The sequence below is a fragment of the Lipophrys pholis genome, assembly GCF_963383615.2.
Source record: "Lipophrys pholis genome assembly, chromosome: 2".
Taxonomy (NCBI): Eukaryota; Metazoa; Chordata; class Actinopteri; order Blenniiformes; family Blenniidae; genus Lipophrys; species Lipophrys pholis.
The window spans coordinates 27,893,266-27,913,508 of NC_137636.1; the positions used below are offsets into that span (position 1 = coordinate 27,893,266).

General features: G+C 42.4%; 1 protein-coding gene and 1 long non-coding RNA gene across 4 annotated transcripts in view; both read left to right on the forward strand.

Moving 5' to 3' along the window:
- The window catches only part of trpm7 (transient receptor potential cation channel, subfamily M, member 7), a 41,062-nt gene extending 27,477 nt beyond the window's left edge, over window positions 1–13,585 (forward strand). The window contains exons 22-40 of one of the 3 annotated variants that reach the window (XM_080458364.1): window positions 669–843; window positions 1,599–1,731; window positions 1,993–2,171; window positions 2,264–2,396; window positions 2,654–3,462; window positions 4,322–4,416; window positions 5,529–5,625; window positions 5,717–5,793; window positions 5,912–5,949; window positions 6,072–6,100; window positions 6,995–7,048; window positions 7,391–7,435; window positions 8,224–8,289; window positions 10,020–10,303; window positions 10,461–10,543; window positions 11,005–11,210; window positions 11,318–11,369; window positions 11,461–11,567; window positions 12,629–13,585. In XM_080458364.1, coding sequence (XP_080314490.1) covers window positions 669–843; window positions 1,599–1,731; window positions 1,993–2,171; window positions 2,264–2,396; window positions 2,654–3,462; window positions 4,322–4,416; window positions 5,529–5,625; window positions 5,717–5,793; window positions 5,912–5,949; window positions 6,072–6,100; window positions 6,995–7,048; window positions 7,391–7,435; window positions 8,224–8,289; window positions 10,020–10,303; window positions 10,461–10,543; window positions 11,005–11,210; window positions 11,318–11,369; window positions 11,461–11,567; window positions 12,629–12,741 — 2,775 coding nt within the window. In that variant the 3' untranslated portion in view covers window positions 12,742–13,585. The remainder of the gene's footprint in view (window positions 1–668; window positions 844–1,598; window positions 1,732–1,992; window positions 2,172–2,263; window positions 2,397–2,653; window positions 3,463–4,321; window positions 4,417–5,528; window positions 5,626–5,716; window positions 5,794–5,911; window positions 5,950–6,071; window positions 6,101–6,994; window positions 7,049–7,390; window positions 7,436–8,223; window positions 8,290–10,019; window positions 10,304–10,460; window positions 10,544–11,004; window positions 11,211–11,317; window positions 11,370–11,460; window positions 11,568–12,628) is intronic. The other 2 variants (XM_080458365.1, XM_080458366.1) reach the window with 2 other exon arrangements.
- A 605-nt stretch (window positions 13,586–14,190) lies between these two features.
- LOC308128497 lies at window positions 14,191–16,906 on the forward strand. Its single transcript, XR_013936570.1, has 4 exons — window positions 14,191–14,681; window positions 14,829–14,926; window positions 15,179–15,255; window positions 15,395–16,906. It is a non-coding gene; the product is annotated as an uncharacterized lncRNA (long non-coding RNA).
- The last annotated feature ends 3,337 nt before the right edge of the window (window positions 16,907–20,243 follow it).

Below are 20,243 nucleotides of genomic sequence, written 5' to 3' on the forward strand. Positions count from 1 at the left end.
TCTGTGTAACTCAGTTTCAAAACACACATATACAAGTGTCAGTTAGTAATATGTAATACCACATATCAATATTTTGTATTAATCCATTTGCCATTATGTGAAATGTGTTTGTTGGTTTTCATGCTGGGATTTATGCCAAACATATAAAGCCGATTGTAAACAAACCAAGCATACTATGATTTACATAAATGTGTTACAATTACTTTACTGAAGACTAGTCCATTTATTTTTTCCTTTAAATGTTCAGCCAACTCCATGAAAATAGACCCAGCTGCACTGTTGTGTTGATGCTGTGGCATCGGTCTCATCTTCCAAATCTCAGCAAGAAAGCTACTAAACATATTTCCCGTCCTACTGATTCTCCAGTTGAATTGTACCTCATCTACTCTGAATGTGTTTTAGTGTCCACCATTAATATTTTAATAGATTTATCTCCAGCGTCACTAACATCTGCTTTGGGGATTTCAATACAAGCATTACAGATATCGTAAACATAAAAATTGTTGGTAGCAATGACACCAAAATGAATGACAAATTGAAATATTGAAATTGTGCTGACTTTGAATCCCCTGAGTCGACGTTTGTACCCTAAAAATGTGTGCGTTTGCTTGAGAAGTCAAATATTACTATCGTACAGAGATGATACCACAGTTCCGAACCTCTTTCAGGTGGCCAACATGTTTTATATCGTGGTGATAATGGCCGTCGTCCTGCTGAGCTACGGTGTCCCGAGAAAAGCCATTCTGTACCCGGAGGAGGAGCCCAGCTGGACGCTGGCCAAAGATGTGGTCTTCCAGCCGTACTGGATGATGTACGGTGAAGTGTATGCCTATGAAATCGATGGTAAGGACGATGAGGATGGTAGGGCAGATTACGCGTGTAAGGACGGTTTTCTTCAACGCTCCTCACCACGGCATGAAAAGTGATTGTCACTCAAAACAAGCACTGGAAATCAAACCCGCAACGGCCGAATCATCGTTTCCCCTCACAGCCTCTTTCGCCCAGCAAGGTTTTCACACAGAGGCGGCCCACGCCGGTCTCTTCGTGGAGGGCAGGGCTTTTTGCTTCACTACATTGGCATTGATTGGCTCGACTCGGCTATTGAAAGGTCCGGATAAAAAACAGCCATTATGTGATCATCACTTGACTCGGGCACATTTGAATCTGTGGTGAAACAAAACACCTGGATTTGCTCTACATCCTGAGTTGGCATTCTGAGGTTTCACAACCTGCTGAAATTCATCATTGTTCTCATGACCTCCTTGCAATCGACGATGTAAAGATGTAATGTTATCACCAATATGCAATAAATTAGACATGTACAGCAAATAATGTGAATATTTCAGGGTAATTTTAGTCCTTTATCTTAGTAATTTTAACCTACATTACATGTTTTGACATGTGACAATTGTTTTTCTACGACACAAACCTGTCTCAGCAGAGGGTTTGTTGTGGAGGAGTCTGAATGTCCGCGGGGTTATGAATTGTGTAGATCAAAAACAACTGAAGGGAGAGTGAGTGAAAGTGCCTTCAAATTTTACCTGGTCTGTGTTTATCTTAATGGGTTGTTTTTGTTTTTGTTTTTTGAACCTCCTCAGTGTGTGCCAATAACAGTGACATAGCAGTGAAGCCCTTGTGTAGAGCAGGAGTTTGGCTGACTCCCCTCCTACAAGCAGTCTACCTCTTTGTACAATATATACTGATGGTCAACCTCCTGATCGCCTTCTTTAAGTAAGTGGAAGAGTTTTTTTTTTTTACATTTCTTTCATGCCTATTTCCTCTAATGGAGTCTGTATTTGTGATGATCCTGACATGTAAGATCAAGCGCTTTAATCTGGACTCATTGTCTTGCTGGGGGTGCAAAAGATGCTTTAAACTGTTTTACACATGCTATTATTGGACTAATGTATGTGACAGAAAACCTTTTATTAAAAAAAAACAATAAAAAATTTAAAGTAATTTTAAAGATCACTGTTGTATTCTGTGTTCCAGCAATGTGTATCTCCAAGTGAAGTCCATTTCTAACCTGGTGTGGAAGTACCAGCGTTACCACTTCATCATGGCCTACCATGAGAAGCCTGTCCTCCCGCCCCCCTTCATCCTCCTGTGCCACGTGTACTCCCTCTTCTGTATGTGTAGGAAGAGGAAGAAAGAGAATACGTATGGACCAAGTATGTTGAAATGGTATTCCTGAACATGTATGATTATCAGATGAAGTGATGTTGCAGTTTAGTTTAACATGTCTCCTTCCTGCGTCCCCCAGAGCTTTTTCTCACAGAAGAAGACCAAAAGAAGCTTCACGATTTTGAGGAGCAGTGTGTAGAAACATACTTTCATGAGAAGGACGATCAATTTCACTCCGGAAGCGAAGAACGCATACGTCTCACCTCGGAGAAGTATTTCTGTTTTCAGACCTGCAGAGTTTCACAATGTTAAAGAACAAGCAGCGTTTTTAATCAAAAGAATTAGATCACCTACTATATAGATCGTGATAGTGAAAATAGAAGGTTTTGTCAGACTTGCTTAAATGGAGTAAAGAATTTTGACTACCGGTACTTCATTTGGAGACTCTGACACTTTCAGGCTTAATGGAGCAAACGGCAGGAAACACAAATGGCTGAGTGATTAACTGAAGCCTCTCGTCTGTCCTCAGGGTGGAGACCATGTGTTTGCAGTTGAAGGAGGTCGGGAACAAAGTGAACTTCATAAAGCGATCTTTGCACACGTTGGATTCTCAGATCGGCCACCTGCAGGACCTCTCGGCCCTGACGGTGGACACTCTGAAGACCCTCACCGCTCAGAGGGCGTCGGAGGCCAGCAAGGTCCACAACCAGATCACCCGGGAACTGAGTCTGTCTAAGAACGTGGTCCCCAGCATCGCCCCCGGCCCACCAGACACTGGCCCACACTCCAAATCGTCCGGGATAGGCAAACGCAGCGTGGCAGCCTACTTCGGCTCCTCTTTCCCGCTGTCGGGAGCCAATATTGCAGAATCTCTTTTCAGGATCGGTGCAGAAGGAGGGGCGGGGACAGAAAGCCGCCGGAGAGTCGGACCTAGTTCAGGAACAGAACCCGGGACGGACCCCACCCTGAACCCAGCAATGAGTCCTGAGAGGAGGGGCTTGTTTGAGCTCGGACACTTTGCTTCAGAGGCTGGCTCCTCGGGCAGTGCCGGCCCCAGTGCCTTTGTCCAAAGTGCTGTGGCCATTTCCCCCCCGGAGCTGCGTCTCCGCGGCCACTCCCTCACCCACAGTAAGCTGACCCGTCCACTCGAGCCGGGCTTCTCCGACTCCCCCTCCAGCCTGCCCAACGTGCCCTCCGCCGGGGCTCGGTTCCACATCAGCAGCACCCTCTCCCACCCCAGTGGCTCCAGTCACCCCGAACTCGCCCTCGCTGGGCTCCACCAGCACCAGCACCACCTCCACCCAGACAGCACCCCTGTAGAGTTTGGGGCTTTTGTGGGTAAGTACGAGAAGGAGGGTGAATTTCCTGTTCAGGAGAAAAACGAGGATGAAAACTGTGTGTGTGTGTATCCTACTGTTGTTGTTGTCTCTACGACGCCGGGCTCTGCTCAGTCTGCTTGCTTGCCTGCTTGTGCTGCAAAGTCTGAGAAAAGAGGGGGGTTAGGAAGCGGGGGGAGTGAGGGGGAAGTGAACTGTGGTTATGTGAACGAGGCGTTCTGCCACGACGAGGAATTGTTGGGCTCTCCGAGTACAAAGACTGGAGGAGCTGAAACCCTGGAAGCCGCGTCGCCACCAGGTGACACCCAGGAGAATGTTGTCCCCCCGGGTGGAACCCGGGCCCCCGCTGTTGTACTCAGAAGACCAAGAAAGAAGAAGTTGGCCGTTTCTGGACCAGCGGCTTCCTGCTGCGAGCGTCCAGGCGGGTCAGAAGGTGACAGGACGAACGGGAAAAACACAACGAGAGGTTTGAGTTTGAGTTGGAGCTGCGTCTGCTGGGTGCGGGGCCTATCCATCTCCAGATCAGGATCCCAGTGGTCCTTCAGCTGGTGCCTTCTCCTGTCTTTACCTTTCTCCTCTTCAACCTTTCCAACTAACTTGTTTGTTTCTGGGCACTTCTGAGGTTTTAAAACCTGATGTGACTGATGCACAAGTGATTGGTTGTCGGATCTTCAGCAAGGCGATTGATGATAATTCATGTGGGTTGTGTGTCAGGTGGAGGTGAGGGCGGGGAGATTGTTTTACTTCTTTTAATAACAATCACATTAATGGAACGGATCATTTTATTTTCATTATGTCAGCAGATCAGGCAATGATTTGTTTGGTTTTCTTTTTATTATTAAAATGTGTTTCTGTTTCAGGGCATAAAGACAGTGGGGAGCTCCAGCACTCGACGCCCAAAGAGACCTCCTCATCCAGCAGGCAGCAGAGTGCGACCGCACACATCCAATCGCAGGTCCGTGTGTCACGTGGACATTTAGGAACATTTTCTAATTATCATCTTTCCACTAAGTGCACTATTGTTTGGGATTTTTCTGTTTGTAAGCATTTTCAGAACAAACAGTCAAAAACTAAGCTTCTGTATTTCATTAAACTCTAAATAGAAATATTAGAAATACACTTGCTTTTTACAGTGTCTCTTTCTTCACTCAATAACTTTCTACAATTTGCTAATTGCTGCTCTGATCAGTCACAAACAGGAACATTTTCACCCGGTAAGTTACGGACTAACAGATCTTATTTAGGATCGTCTGCATTTGTCCAACGGCCAGAATCTTTTTCAGACGCTGTGAAAATTAAAAAACTGAATACAGTAAATAGGGTACCAGTAATATTGATCATTTTCTTTCGAAATGAAGATTTTTTCTTTCTCGCTTTTGGTAGCTTTTTAAAGACTAGTGCTGCCTGTACTTCAGCAAGCCACTAGGGGGCGATGGTGACGTTTAGGTGAGCTGTAATGTTTTAGTTTGTGGAGAAAACTGAATGGCTTTCTGGCTATATTTCAGATAAGGGAATTGTGAAGAATCACAACACAAAACATGTAAAGTCAGAGGAATATACTGCTTTTATGCTCCATGTCAGCCTGATTTTGTACCAAACTTCAACTGAACAAGTTCAGTTTGTCTTTGGAGGATGATACAACATTTTCCATTTCCTTTTAAAACACCAACAAGCCAAAAACAATCTAACTTTAACACATATTATTACAAAGGCGTGTAACCTAACAGGAAGTTCCCACTAGAGCGCCGCCCACTTTAAGGCAGAAAACAGATTCCAGCTGTTATCTAGTCAACCTGCGAGTTGGACATACATCTCTGCTGGTTGATGTCCGTTCAACTGTTCAGGATCAATCTAACAATGGTGCTTAAAATAAAAGTATTAGATGTTTGGCTTTAATGAATTCATACTCTGTGGAATAACACGGCAACATTTTCAGTGAAAACATCCTCAAAGTGTTGAACAACATATTTTTTCGTCCATTTACACGATATAGCCTGATAAGTTCGAGCTCTATCGTCTCACAAACAAAGGGATCAGAAGATTCAGCGTCGACTTTTGTCTTTCCAGACTCATCCCGAAGGTCACGGTCATATCAGAGCAGTCAACTCCTACGCTGGCTTCACAGAGTTTGACAGGAAACCAGCTTTTCTTCATCCCGAGTCAAGTAAGCTCTCAAAGCGTCGGCTGTGCAGAGACATCAGCTGATGGTCTGTGGCAGATGTTTGTTCATCCCAAATGATTTGTTGTGTCTGCAGCTCTGACGAAGAAGGACAAGAGCAGAGTGTCTGCTGAAGACATCCTCTTCCATGAAGACCCCAGGGCTGCACTACTGGTGAGGAGAGTCGCCGTGCTTTAGAATTAGTCCAGAGGGTTGAAGACTTCAATCTGCACGTCGAAATTTAACTTGTTTTGGTTTGTCAGTAATGAGCAACTTTATTTTTCTTCCTCAGGAGAGAGTTCAGGTCAAATCAGCCCAAGCCAGCAGCCTGTAAGTGTTTTTACACACACATCCACACACGTTGGGTCTTTTTTCACAGACTTGATTAGAACACCAGTTCAGTTCTGGTGTGATGCTGATTTCTTTCTTTCTTTCTTTTTTTGCTGTCCCAGGCGAACTCCTGGAGAAGACACACTCGGTGGTAAGATCTGTTGTCTCTTTTAGCTCATCAAGCAGCAACACGTGCACAATGTTGACACATGTCTTGTTTCTTACATTTTTAAATGGGTGAATAATAGAATAATATACATGGAGAAGTATTGATTCAAATAGCAGTACGTTTAGAAAAAGTCTGATCTCACAGGCTTGACATTTTCCGACCGTTGGACCCATGTGTCCTTTTGCAGTCTGATTGGAAAAAGAGTTTTTCCATCATGTGAACCTCTTGAACAATGTGGATCCAGTCTTCAGTTGTTGGTGGTTTCGGGTTTGACTCTTCCTCCTAATGGCTTTATTTTGCTTTCTGCCAAACAGATTATAGAGCAGTTTCTTGTCTTTACGGTTTAAGTTGTCCAGTGCAAAATGACCCAGGTAGATCGCTTCAAATAATAACAGAAAAACTGATCCTGAATGTTTGTGGCCATCAAGCCAGTGTTTGCTCATAGCGCGGCATTCCCAAAAGACATGAAAGTGATTCGCCCTGTTCCTCCCACATCTCCAACATGCGTCACCAGTTCCCCCGATACCTTTTCTCAGCTGGTGTAAAGAAGAATTCACACCATCCATTTGATCCAGTCGTGGTCCCTTGTATCAGACATATTTGCTCCCAGTTGTCTTCTGAAATGCTAAACGTCCCGCCTCTTTCTCTTTCCCACTTTTCTTTCACACAGCCCAGCTTCTTAGCATCTCTTATGTCTCATTTCAAACACGTGCAGAAACTTGCAGATTATCCGACTTGGTCAGAAATAATCCGCCCGCTTTAGCAAAATGTAAACACCTGATCCGGTAGAAGATTCAGAAGTTTGACAATTATTTTGAACGATTTGAAAGAGACTTGTCTCCACCCCAGTGTTTTACTCTTCTTTTGTGGTCTTAGCTGCCGTTTCTCTCTACCCGCCGCGCCACGCCCACCTGGGAGCCCGAAAGGACTGTAAGTCCCTTAAAAACACCCCAACAATCCACAACTACCTACGTTAACTTCCTCAATGACGCTTGAGAACATCAGTTAATTCATCTCTCACTTTATTAGCAAAAGGTTGATCCATAACTGTTCAGTATTTACGTCAGTCTGTTTCAAGTTGAGGGGAAAAAAATAATTAAATACTGAAGTTACGACAGGAATAAAAGTGTTATGAAGCTCTTTCATCCTTCTGTTGATGTGAAGTTGTACAGTGACCTCAGATGAGCTGCTTTCAGAGAAACATTTTCAAAAGAGCTGCTTTTCAAGAAGTCACTGCTGAGAAGCTGATGACTCGTCTTTTTGTCCCCGCAGCGATCGGCTCCCCCTTCAAGCCCATGGAGAGCTACCAGTACTCAGGTGAGAGCAGGTTTCAGCGCCGGAGGCCTTGTTCTTCTCCTCATGCCTTCCATCGCTGCCTTATTAATGGCTTTAATAGTCCGTTTGGTTGCCAGTCAAGAGTTGTGTAAAGTTTTAAAAGTGGAACGGTTTCCCCAGAATAGATGATCAGTGTATGAAGTGAAGCGACGCCTCAGGTCCCCGAGTTCAACAGTCTGTCTGAAGAGGAAGAGGAAACAACAACTTCAAAAATCCTCTTCAGCTTAGCTTTTATTTATTCATCTTACAAACATTTTTCAGCTTTTTTTTTTTACGTAATTTATTTTTGCTGGTTAATTTATTGTCTTATTTCCATCAAACTTTATTTGATATATTTTTTTGAATTGTATATATTTATTGATTGAATATATTTTTAACTTTTTTTTTTATTTTTATTTTATTTTTTTAAACATGTAATTCAGTTTTATCTGTTCACACCTGTTATACCATTAGTTGTCATTCATCTAATTTAATCTATTTTTGTCCGTGAAGATCTTTATCCAAGTTTATCACTTATAATTCTTATTATCAGTCCGTATCACTTTTTTTTTTTTTTTTTTGTCTCCCCTTTCATTCTTGTCTTGTACATTTCTTTGGTCTTTCTAGTTTCATCTCATCACTTTAAGTGTCCGTGAAGCGTGTTGACCTGTATGAATGTTGCTCTAAAGAATAATATCAGAAGTTTACTGAGATAAAGGACTTAAATATCCCGACTCCTGTTGGCCGCTCTGCGGCCGTCGCCCTAACCTGTGGCGTTTGTTCTTTTCTAGCTGTGGAGCGCAACAACTTGATGAGGCTGTCCCAGAGTATCCCCTTCACCCCGGTGCCTCCTCGAGGTGAGACCGGATCCAAACGCCCTCCTCACTCTGTCCCCGCCGCCTGGATGTCACGTCTCTGACAAACAAAGGCAGACAGTTGGAGAATGAGGAACTGGTTAAACAAATAAGAGACGTGTTTGTTTTCCTTCCTCACCTGCAGCGGTTTGCTTCACGATCACGCCCAAACTAAGAAGGAACCAAACATTATTGTCTGCCCCGATTATCTCCACACACACCCACAGTGCAAAGAGCAGCAAGCAGCAGATTTCACTCATGTGGATGTCGAAGCTTGTGTTGTTCACAGAAGTTCTTCAGTCACCTCTACGGTTTCACTCAGGGCTTTACTACATAGAACACCCTGTAAAACCCTTTTCACTTGCTCCCAAATTCAGTTTTTTTTAATGTAGTTTGATCAGTTTCAAGCTATTTAATACACTTCGACCTTCAACAAGTCAACAAACAGCCAATCACATGTCAGCGAGTTGTTTGATATTTTGCAGCTCAGGGTTTTAACTTTAATGACAAAGTTTACTAGAATCTTTTCCGTCTGTTTGTTTTGCCATGAGGAAACAGACAGACGATCACACTCGCATTAACGGCTTCAGGCAGTTCAGGGTAATTAAAAAAAAACAACCTCCGATGCAAAGTGTTGTGCCTCCGTGAAGCTGGACAATCACCAGTAGGTTTAAAATGGTAAATTGACATTACTTGTATATTCAATTTAATCTTCCAGCAATCTCGCCGTGATTTTTTTTTTGCTACCAACTTGGAGTTTGGCGTCTTTCCCGTTGGACCTTTAGACGCAGCGTGTGAGACGAGATTAAAGTTCCTGGATTAGAAAATAACCTGATCTGCTAAATAAGATAAAGCTGTGTCTTGCTGAGGACGGCTTTAATTCCTGTGCTTCTTTTTTCAGAGTTGGATGGAGTTTCTTCTTTTCTAATGTTTGAAATAAGTAATGAAGCATTTGGATAAAAAAAAAAAAGAAACTCTCTTCATTTGGTTGCTGGTCAGAAGGGTAGGAGCATGCAAATGTCGCCTTAACAACGAAGCTCAAAATAAACTAATCTGAATATTCATTTAAATCAACCTCGCAGCGTGGAATCATGGTGGGGATTTTAGGGGCGATCGTTGAAGGTGTGTAACAACCAATAAGCTCATCATGTTTCTCTATTCAGAATGTAGTAAAGGTAATAGCATAATAAGTTGCCAATAATGTAATAAACTAGTGGAATATATTTACAACCATGATTCAGGGTGTTGCAGACCTCGTATCATTAATGAATGAACATGATGACTGTCCCATTCCCCACATCTATTTTTCATAAGCAAACCAAAGCTGCAAAACAAAACTTTTATTTCCATGAAATGCAGCTTTATTTATCTATTATATTACTGACTGCAGGTATTACATTTTGGTAGGCTTTTCAATGTCACTTTAATCACGTGACTGAGTTTATTATATGTATAAAATAAGATGTTATAATGATTTTGGGAAGTTATTACATTAGGGGCTTTCTGGCATTGAAAAAGACCAACATTGTTGCATTTGTCGACAGGTTGTATTAACGAGTTGAATCTTTGTGCTTGAGAAGTTTTCGTCACGCCTCATTTATCAGCTCATGGCTTGAAACGTTCAGCACTGAGTTTTAATGACTCAGAAACTGTGGCAGTAGGGGATGAAAAATGTCCGCTGGGGCGTTGAGACACATTCACGCTGTGTAACCTGCCGCTCGGCGTCTCTGCAGGCGAGCCGGTGACCGTCTACCGTCTGGAGGAGAGCTCTCCCAACACCATCAACAACAGCATGTCTTCCTGGGCCCAGCGAGGCCTCTGTGCCAAAATCGAGTTCCTCAGCAAGGAGGAGATGGGCGGCGGCCTGCGGCGGGCCCTCAAGGTGCTCTGCACCTGGTCGGAGTACGACATCCTGAAGCCAGGACACTTGTACATCGTCAAGTCCTTCTTGCCCGAGGTCGTCCAGACGTGGCAGAGCATCTACAAGGATGACACGGTGCTGCACCTTTGTCTCAGGGTGAGGAACGACCCTCTGACCTGCTCAGTGCCGCCACACAGCCCAGAACCAAAACGGCTGATTGTCCCTCTTATTGACGATCGTCAAGTTGCTTTTTTTTCCAATGTAGTCAATGTTTTGTACAAGTTTCTCTTATTGTGTCTCTGCTCCACTTCAGGAAATTCAGCAACAACGAGCTGCTCAGAAGCTGACGTTTGCCTTTAACCAAATCAGGCCGAAGGCGATCCCTTATTCTCCGAGGTAATGAATCACTGAAGAGCAGCCCTCAAATCTTCAAACTGTCCTGTGCTCTGATTTATCATGTTGGCAGGTGTTTCACCTGTCTGAGTCATTTCAGTTCGACTTGGAGCATAGTGCACCGCCCAGAGAGAATCCGGATCAACCCGTTTCTGTGTGTCACTGTGTGAATAACAAACTGCAGATCCAGTGAAAGACTCCATCACGTCTTATTATTTTATGTTTAATTCCTGTTGCCTCGACACATTTTGTGTCTTCATGACGGCTCCACGTGGTCACATCTGTTAAGTGAAAGGACTTAATTGTTCATTTTAAAATAGTTGTGATTTAGAAGCATCCCTCCCAGTCTGAACCCTGAGCTGCTGTTCACCTTCATGAGTTCTTCGTCTCTTGGACTTGATCCTCTCCTGGTGTCGCCGAAGACTCTCAGACCTCCGTTTCACCGCCTCGCTCTGCGTCCTCAGGTTTCTGGAGGTCTACCTGCTGTACTGCCACTCGGCGGGACAGTGGTTCGCCATCGAGGAGTGCATCACCGGCGAGTTCAGGAAGTTCAACAACAACAACGGAGACGAGATCGTCCCCACCAACCTCCTGGAGGAAACCATGCTGGCCTTCAGCCACTGGACCTTCGAGTACACCCGCGGAGAGCTGCTGGTGCTCGACCTGCAGGGTAAACGCCGCCGTCGCAAGGAGACACTGTCCTCCATGTTGGTGCTCTAAGGTTTTCATGTCTCAACAGCTGAAGTTATTAATGTGTGTGTGTGTGTGTGTGTGCAGGCGTCGGAGAGATCCTGACCGACCCGTCGGTTATAAAGAGTGGTGAGAAGGGGTGAGTGCAGGAACCAACCTGCTTCAATTCATTTCTGTCACTGGAGACATGAAGCACAGATGTGATGTCGTCTTGTTTTGTCCTCATGCAGATCTTACGATATGATCTTCGGACCGGCCAACCTGGGCGACGACGCCATCAGGAACTTCCGAGCGAAACACCACTGCAACTCGTGCTGTCGGAAACTCAAACTTCCCGGTGAGAAACTCTTTCCAGATCCTTTTTCGAGATGCGATTCGGTAACTACAATCTATTTCAAACCTTAGTCTTTTAAAAAATCCTCCACACAAGCTTTATGATGTCATCCTGTGGTGCTTCAGCTCAACATGTGTTACTATGGAAATTATTCCCCTTAAAAAAAAAATATATATACATATATATCATTATAGTTTGTGAAACCCCCCCCAAAAAAGCAGTTTGACGGTGGAACTTCAGAACTTGGTTTAAAACATTTTATAACACGAATAATAAATCTGTGTTTTCCCCCTTAGTAAAATACTTCGATCTGACAGCTGGTTTTGAAAACGTTGTTTTTATCAGAGGGTTGCTTGTTGGTTCTGCGATGGACATTCCTCACTCGTCATTACTCGATGTACTTAAAAGGAAAAACTTCATCTTATTTTTAACGGAACACTTCAGTCATCCTCTTCAGCTTGTAGTGTCTGACACTCATAGACATTCTGTTTACATCAACCTCCTCCATGTTCAGGAAACAACTGGCAAACGCCACTTAATGTCCACGTAATTCCCCCCGTCACCACTAGAGGCCTTCAGTCTCCTTGGCGTGAGATGTAACTCGTAGCTGCTGTAGATGCTGTAGGAGAGGAAACACTGCAGTACACAGTAAACCCAAAACACCAACTGGACTTCAGTGAATTAGGTTTTCATGCACTCAGCATTCATGCTCTGCAAACTCGCTGAATTTTCAACATGAAAGATCGAAATTAAATTTAAATAAAAAAAAAAAAGACAGGGGATTACTAAATTCAAATTAGTTTTAATCATTTCTCAACCCGAATCATTTCAAGTCAGAACCACAAGCTGCTCCACTGGTGAAACGCTGCTAGTGACTTACAGTGTCACAGCTGGTGCAAATTAGGGCCGAGAGAAAGAGCATTGTTAATAATACCAACATGACAGACACAAACTTCAGTAAATACAAACATCGCTGCTGGTACTTCTCAACCTCGTTCTTCTGCAATTGTGACCGAGACACACGGCGAATGTGTAACTCTGCTTTGTGACTGGTTCTATTTCAGACTTGAAGAGGAACGACTACACCCCGGACAAGGTGACGTTCCCACAGGAAGACCCTCCTCACCCCGGAGGTGGCGCCAGAGAGCCCCACCGCTCCTTGAGGCTGATGCCCTGATCCATCCGCCAGCAGAGCAGAGCGCCAGGCGGCGCCGTCGTCTTCTATTTCAGTCAACAGCCAAGGAGCAGCCAATCAACTGGAAGGATCCCGCTGTGTGTCGGTGGAAAGCAGCGTGCATGCAGACTGTTGTTGTTGTTGTTGTTGGTCCACGGCGACGCTGTTTCCAACACAAACCAACCATCTGAACCTTTTTTTAATACATACACGAAATGTTTTAAATATTTTATATAGGTTTGTGAACTGGACATGAGAGCAGGTACTGTGTCGTTGCAGAGGCTTTATTTATTGTGACGTTTGAGAAGTTGCCTTGTTTTAACAAAAAACAACAAAAAAAAAAGGAACAAAAATAGGAAAAAGAAGAAATGTAAGTGCATTGTACATCTGTTACAGCAGCTTTGGAAAGGACCGCCTGCTGAGACCGAGGCACCACAACACCGCAGAATGCCACCAGATCCTTTTTATAAATGTATCAAGACTCGTATCACATCTTTCTGTCTCTTAGTTAATGAAAGGATATACATGAATTTGAAAATCTTGTAAAATATGGGCAGATTGCAATGCAACTTTTACAGAATATTGTATGTAATTTTATTGTATTGAAAGTGTGTCCACCAAAATATTGCTGATAGTTTTTATTGTTACAAAGGTACTATTGCTATATCTTTGTCATCAACTATTGTATGAGCAAATTACGATCTAGTGTATCTTATAGATACTGTTTATCTGGCATGAGCTGAGCAGATTAAAATATTTTATTCAGGGGAACTGACAAGCATAAGGGTATTACTGTATACATTTTGTACTGGATTACCATTTTAAACAAATAAAAGGATTCAACATTACTCGTCTGTCAGGAGGATGATTTTTATTTTTTTTTTAAAGGTCCAGCAAGTAGAAATGGTTTCATATCTTTTTTTCACCAGTGGGTGGCAGTGGTGAGCCAAGTGGCTCGCTGGAAGGCTTCAAAAGTGTCGTAACTGCTGTTCCTAACTTCTCCACTAGGGAATTAGTTTTGGTGAGATTAACAAATGTGATATAGAAAAGAAACGGAAACAGAACTGAACAAGTCATTTCAAGTAAGATGCTCCAGTCAAAGCTTTGTTTTTAAATTAGTTTTTAAATTTCATCAACATGAAAATCATACCGTGAGTTTGTGAAAATGTTTATCGTGGCACCATAAAACAATCTTTCACCAACATAAGTCCGATGTAATTCTGTGGCAATGAGGATTTTTGATTTCTTCGTTTGCCAAACCAGAATGTTCCCAACAGGTTTTTATTTTTTTTTAAAGCGCATTTATTGCAAATATTTTCAGATATGTACTTTCTTGCAGTAATACAAAGGCAGTGCTCTCTTTAAGAGACTCTTTACTCCACCATGTGGTAGAAAAGTGGTATAACAAGGCAGGACTACATGGAGATTGTTGGCCTCCTTTACTTCTAAATCCCAATACCCTTGATGTCTTGACGATGACATAACTCACGACTCATCACTTTTCTTCTTTGTTTCGAGCAAAAGTTTGTTCATATTTTTCCTTCAGCCTTTATTCCACTGACCCGGCTGATTTGACACTGAAGTGCTTTCACACCGTTCCTGACTTGCCCTCCTTCCAGGTGTGAGTTCCAGGTGTGAGTTGCAGATGTGGGTCTGATGACCCGGGTCTTCCAGTGTGTCTTAGAATGAGACCGGCGACTCCAGCAGGCGTTACTTGGAGCTGAGATGGGAGGGAGGGTCCTGGAGGAGGAGGAGGAGGAGGAGGAGGGCAGGTCGCTGTCATTATGCTGAATCACAAGCTGGTTCAGGCTGGAACGCCCTGGGTGTGGTTTCCTTGTTCAAACACATCCGGACTCTGCTTTTCATTCCTCTCATAGAGGCTCTGACTCTGCAGCGGCTCGCATCAGGAGAGAAACGATGGCACAAGTGGAAATAGAGTATTGGTAAGTTTTTGTTAAAAAAGCAAAGTTCATTAGTACCTGCTGGTGATTCATCTTTGTTTACACTTCATTATAGGTTTAGTTTAGCTCGATATCGGTCTGTAAGTGTTGAGATAAATATTTAGTTCTTTTTGCGTCTTGTTGCCTCAGTTCAGGATGAGGCTACGGATGGCGCTACGAAGAAATAGCCCAACAAATCAGGACTCAATGTCCTGGAGTGAAGGTGACGGGATTCAAGGGGAGACCTAGTGAGTTTACTTTTAATCTCTTCTGTCTGCCTGCAAAACGATGATCCCTCAGCAGTGTGACTCCACTTTGATCACATGATGTATCTTTACCTTTAAATACTGTACATACTTTCTGCATCAGTCGAGGAAAACAAGCCTCCCATCGGTGGCAGCGATGTCTTTTCTCCCCAAACCTGTCGGGCTGGCCGGCGCTGAGCCGTCGTGTGTAAACATGAACTGTGTTGTTGTGCTGAGTTGATGTTTCGCCTTCAGACAGCTTCGAGGTGAAGGTGAACAACCAGGTGGTTTTCTCCAAGCTTCAACTTGGCCGTTTCCCTCAAGCGCAGGAGGTGAGTGTGTTGGTCCTCATCGCATATGTCGTGTTCATGGCTTCCAAATGTACTGGCAGCTGTTAACACATGAAACCAGATCAAGATGTTTCTTCAAGATCCCTTGATTCACAATGTCTCTGTGTCGGATGTTTTCCAGATCGTCGCTATGGTGAAATCCTCTGTCTAAGGGCCGGATCAGAGCCCGAAGAACCGGAGTCATCGTAATGAGACGGAGGAGAAACCTACAGCTGTATTCACACTGACAGACCAGAGCTTTGATTCTCTTTTTTCAACTCAAACCATCAAATTTGACCCCGAAAACATCTAAAACACACAAAAAAAAAATGTGTCTTAGGACCAAATCGATCAGGCCCGCAGGTCTTCAGTGTGAATACAGACCCGGAGCGGGGGGATGACGGGAACAGCTCGGAGGATCCCGGCGCTGATCTGCACTTCTGTTCATGACTGTTCACACTAAAAACAAATGTGGTGTGAGCACGACGCAAATCCAGAAGCTCCTCAGCTGCCCGAGGCCCGAAGGTCTGCTCCCATCGACTCCGTCTGGAAACTTTAAATCAAACAACTTCTCAGGGGAATAGAGGGAATAGAAACTATCTGTCCATCCATCTGTCAGTTAACATACATTTTATATACTTTTTAATACAAACTACAACCTCCTCGGTGAACATACAGCACAATTCAAACTTTCCTTCTGGTATCAAAAAGAAATTACAAAATGAAAAATTCCACCAGAAAAACAAAAAAACAACACTATAAGCTGAATTCATAACAAAGCTGTTTTATTCAATTGGTAAGATGGAATGATACTAATAATTAAAACTTAATTCATGCTGCAATAAAGAAAACAAAATGTGTAAAGTGATTTGATTAAATAAATACCAAATAAAATCATTTAAAATAGTTAAATAAAATTTAATCAACAATGCAATTTCACAGCAAATTGAAAATACAAATAAAATGCAAAAGAATGATCTGACATGCAAATTAAAAGATTAGTAAATAAATTATACATCAGGTTAAATCTAAATAAACATACTGGCTGTATAAATAATACAATCAAAATTGGATAAATGAAATATCTATATCTTTTTTTAAAGTGCTGAATGTGTTTAATTCACCTTTTACCACTTGTTGAATGTAGAAATAGAAACTTTCTTCATGAAGCTGAACTTTCCTCGTGTTTCTGGTCTTCATGCTAAGCTACGCTAACTGGCTCCTTCCTGCAGAGTTTTATTTACATTTTCACAAACCAAAAGCACATCGATGTTTTCATCTGACTCAGGAATCAATATTTGCACAAACGCCAACATTTCACTATTTTTCTAGAAGGAGAAATACTTTTCTTTCACATTTGGAAAAGAGTTGAATCCGTCTGTGGTTTTTCAACGACGACACGGTTTCTTCTTGACTTCAGCACATCTAATTCACATTCATGGACAAAATTATTATTAAATTGACCAAATGTTCCACACCTACAACGCAGCGTGTTGGTTATTCGATGATCAGACTACAGTTTCCTCAGGGATCAATATGAGGAATGTGGGTTTTATTTTATTGTGACATGTTTGAAATGATAAAACATCTCTGCTTTCACTCCTGACCAGTTTGTAACTCTTTCTCCAGAAATGCAATAAAACATCACATATCACTGCTCTGTTTATTTCTCTCGAAACGCCGGCGAGACGTTCCTGAAGAAAGATTGTTCAGGTTGTGATCAGAGCTGCAGGACTATGGAATCACCGGAGTGCCAAAATTAAAAGGAAATAAATGTGGAAATATGAAGAGAATCAATAATACAAAAAATATAGAAAGGTAGTCGTATTCTTTTACTATCTTGTCTTTGCTTATTCCATTTTGTCAATGCTTCTCCTGTTTTGTCTTTGTCTTTTCCATTTGCTTTTTGTCATTGTAGTTAATCCAGTCAAGCCGCCGGTAAAAGACAAAAGCAATACAATGCAAATCAGCAAGGGCTGTGGGCGGGTCTTTCTATTCAGGGCGACTAGTCGATACCTGATCGCACTGATTCCTGCTTGCCGTGGCTCTGTAGTAGCAGGAAGTAGACGCATAAAAAAAACAACAAACCAGCGGATTCTTCATCAAACAAAATACTTTTGTTACTAAAACAAAGAAATGACATTTACAATATTGTAGAAGAGCTAAGAAATGTGTTCAAGGAAAAATAAATTAAATACTTCCAACGTATTCTTAATGCAACAGTGCCATCTATTGGCATGAACAAAAATTGCTCAACATGACGTCCTTCAAGCAGGAATGGTGCGATCAGGTATCGACTGGTCACCCTGAACAGAAAGACCCGCCCACAGCCCTTGCTGATTTGCATTGTATTGCTTTTGTCTTTTCCAGGCGGCTTGACTCATCGATTAAATGCAATGACAAAAAGCAAATGGAAAAGACAAAGACAAAACAGGAGAAGCATTGACAAAATGGAATAAGCCAAGACAAGATAGAAAAAGATTATGACTACCTTTGTATATTTTTGGTATTATTGATTTTTTTCATATTTCCACATTTAGTGCCTTTTCATTTTTGGCACTCCTGTGATTCCATATTAATAACATTATTGATTGAAGATAGAATAAAAGGGAGGAAAAAAAGGGGAAAAAAGAAAAACACAACGTTAAATATACAAACCACTAAATCTATAAATCAGGCAGTTCACTGCCAGACAATATCAGATTGTACATCTGCCATATATGTGACAATTCTTTATATAATTTTAGTGTACTTTATTAATTAATTAATTAATTTAATTAATTTGGCAAAAAAAAGTAACTTTCAGCTAAACGAAGTAATGAAAAACCCACTGTGCAAAAAGTGGTCCAGAACACGTCTGAAAGACGTCATCTCTAGACATCAAGAAGCCGTCCTCAGAAGAGCCAGAATGAAAGTATTTCAGACGTCTTTCTTGGACGTTGTATTTAAGATAAGATAAGATAAGATATCCCTTTATTTATCTCGCATGTGGAGAAATTTGCAGTGGTACAACAGGATAGTAAGGAGAAAGAAGCACACATAGCAGGAACTAAAAAAAAAGCAGATAAAAATACAATATAATAGAAAAATATGCACACGGTGCCTAAGTGTGTACATGTACAGAATATGGGGGTGGATGTATTGCACAAAAAAAGCAGGTAAAAATACAATATAATAGAAGAATATGCACACGGTGCCTATAAGTGTGGACATGTTTATCGACATCCAGATTACAGCCAGGTTAAAACGTTTATTTTCGACTAGTTCAGGCTGTTAAATAGACGTCCAGGTTACGGCCTGGATGGACGGACGTGTTCATGGACGTCCAAAAACACAACTTTTCTTACCTCAAGAGGTAAAGAAACCTTATTTGATCTTATTAGGTTTTTAGAGAAGCTCAGTGACGACGTGCTTCAGAGCAGCTGCTGCAGATACTCATCCGAAACATTCAGCAGGATCACAAACAAACTCTTCAGCAACTTCTCCTCCGTGCAGTTGTGGTTTTGGCATCGACTCGGCCTCCAGAACAGAACTTCATACCAGGACAAGTAAAAACATGTAGTAGTACTATAAATTAGAAGTTTCTGCAGGAGGAACATCTGTGAAGAGGAACCTCGTATAATAAATCTAAAGAGTTGAACCGATTTTCTTCTCAGTTTACAAACAGTCATCTAATGTATTTATAGGCATTTTAATCTGGTATATATGTAATGAAATTACGTTTTTACTGAGGAAAACCAACAAATACACAATTTGCACTTAATTACAATTTTAAACAAATCGTGTTAAAGAATATTGAACCAAGTCGTCGAAGCCTGATGTGATGTTGACATCTATGATAATATACCAAATAATTCAAGAATGATGGGAATCTCTTGAAGCGTCAACACACCAGACAAATAGAATTCTGCCCGGGACACAGGAAGCCTCCTGCTCAGGTTTCTGGTGTTTCATTAATAAAGCAGAGCTGATTGTTCCGGTTCACGGTCGGTTCAACTTGCAGACTTTTTAAGAACCGGTTTGTGTTGTCACTGTAAATGTCCACGCCTTTCCACACCGCTGCCAACTTCAGCTGCAACAACACAAACACCGGATGATTGTCATTTTTACAGACTTACTGATGACAGAGACGTCCCTAAACAAACCGGTCCAACGTGTGTCTTCTACTTGTGCTGTTAGACGTTACAGCCCAGCGGGACCGTAGATTAAAACTCGGAAGCCGGGACGTAATCAACTTCAATCTTAAAAGACAAAATGTTCAAAACCAGAACATGTGAAGGGTTTTGATTTGATGAAACTGACACCTTTTGACAAAACTAATGAATCATCCGTGGTTTACGTTGCTTTGGTCACCAGCAACGTCTTGGAGTGACACGCAGGCTGGTAAAGTTGTCCTCATATGTTGTCCTCACATGTCTCTAAGCCACGATAATTAAAAAAAACCAGTCCCAAACAAGCCGCCACCGTCAAGCTGCACTGATTTATATCATCTCAAAATGTTTTGTTGTGTTGTTGGTCCTTCTGGGCCACCGTACAATCGTTCCCCGGCAGCTAATGCAGAAACTCGACACTTGGGACTTAAAACCTCGACCTGCAACAATCAACCACAAAAAGTCACAACGGAAGTGTGCAGCGGCCGGCAGGACAGGCTTTGTTTCCGGGGGACAATATTTTCTGACGGAACCAAACAATGTACCGCAGAGCACAAACAAGGGGTGCATCCGAATGGTCCCTCTTATCTTCTTTTCCTTAACCCCCCCGGAAGTGTTTAAGTGGCGGCCATGATCAGGAGCGTTGGAATTCTCAATGAGCAAAGGAAAGGAGGCTCAATGTTTCCTTTAGAACCTCCTGTAACCCAGGAACCACTGAGATGCAGCCTTTACCTGAGGAGACCAGATCATGCTGCCCCACAATTCCTTGCAGCGACAATTAAAGGGACTGGCTCATCTGAGCGTTTAGGGAAACTCACGATGACTCAACGCAGGTCATGT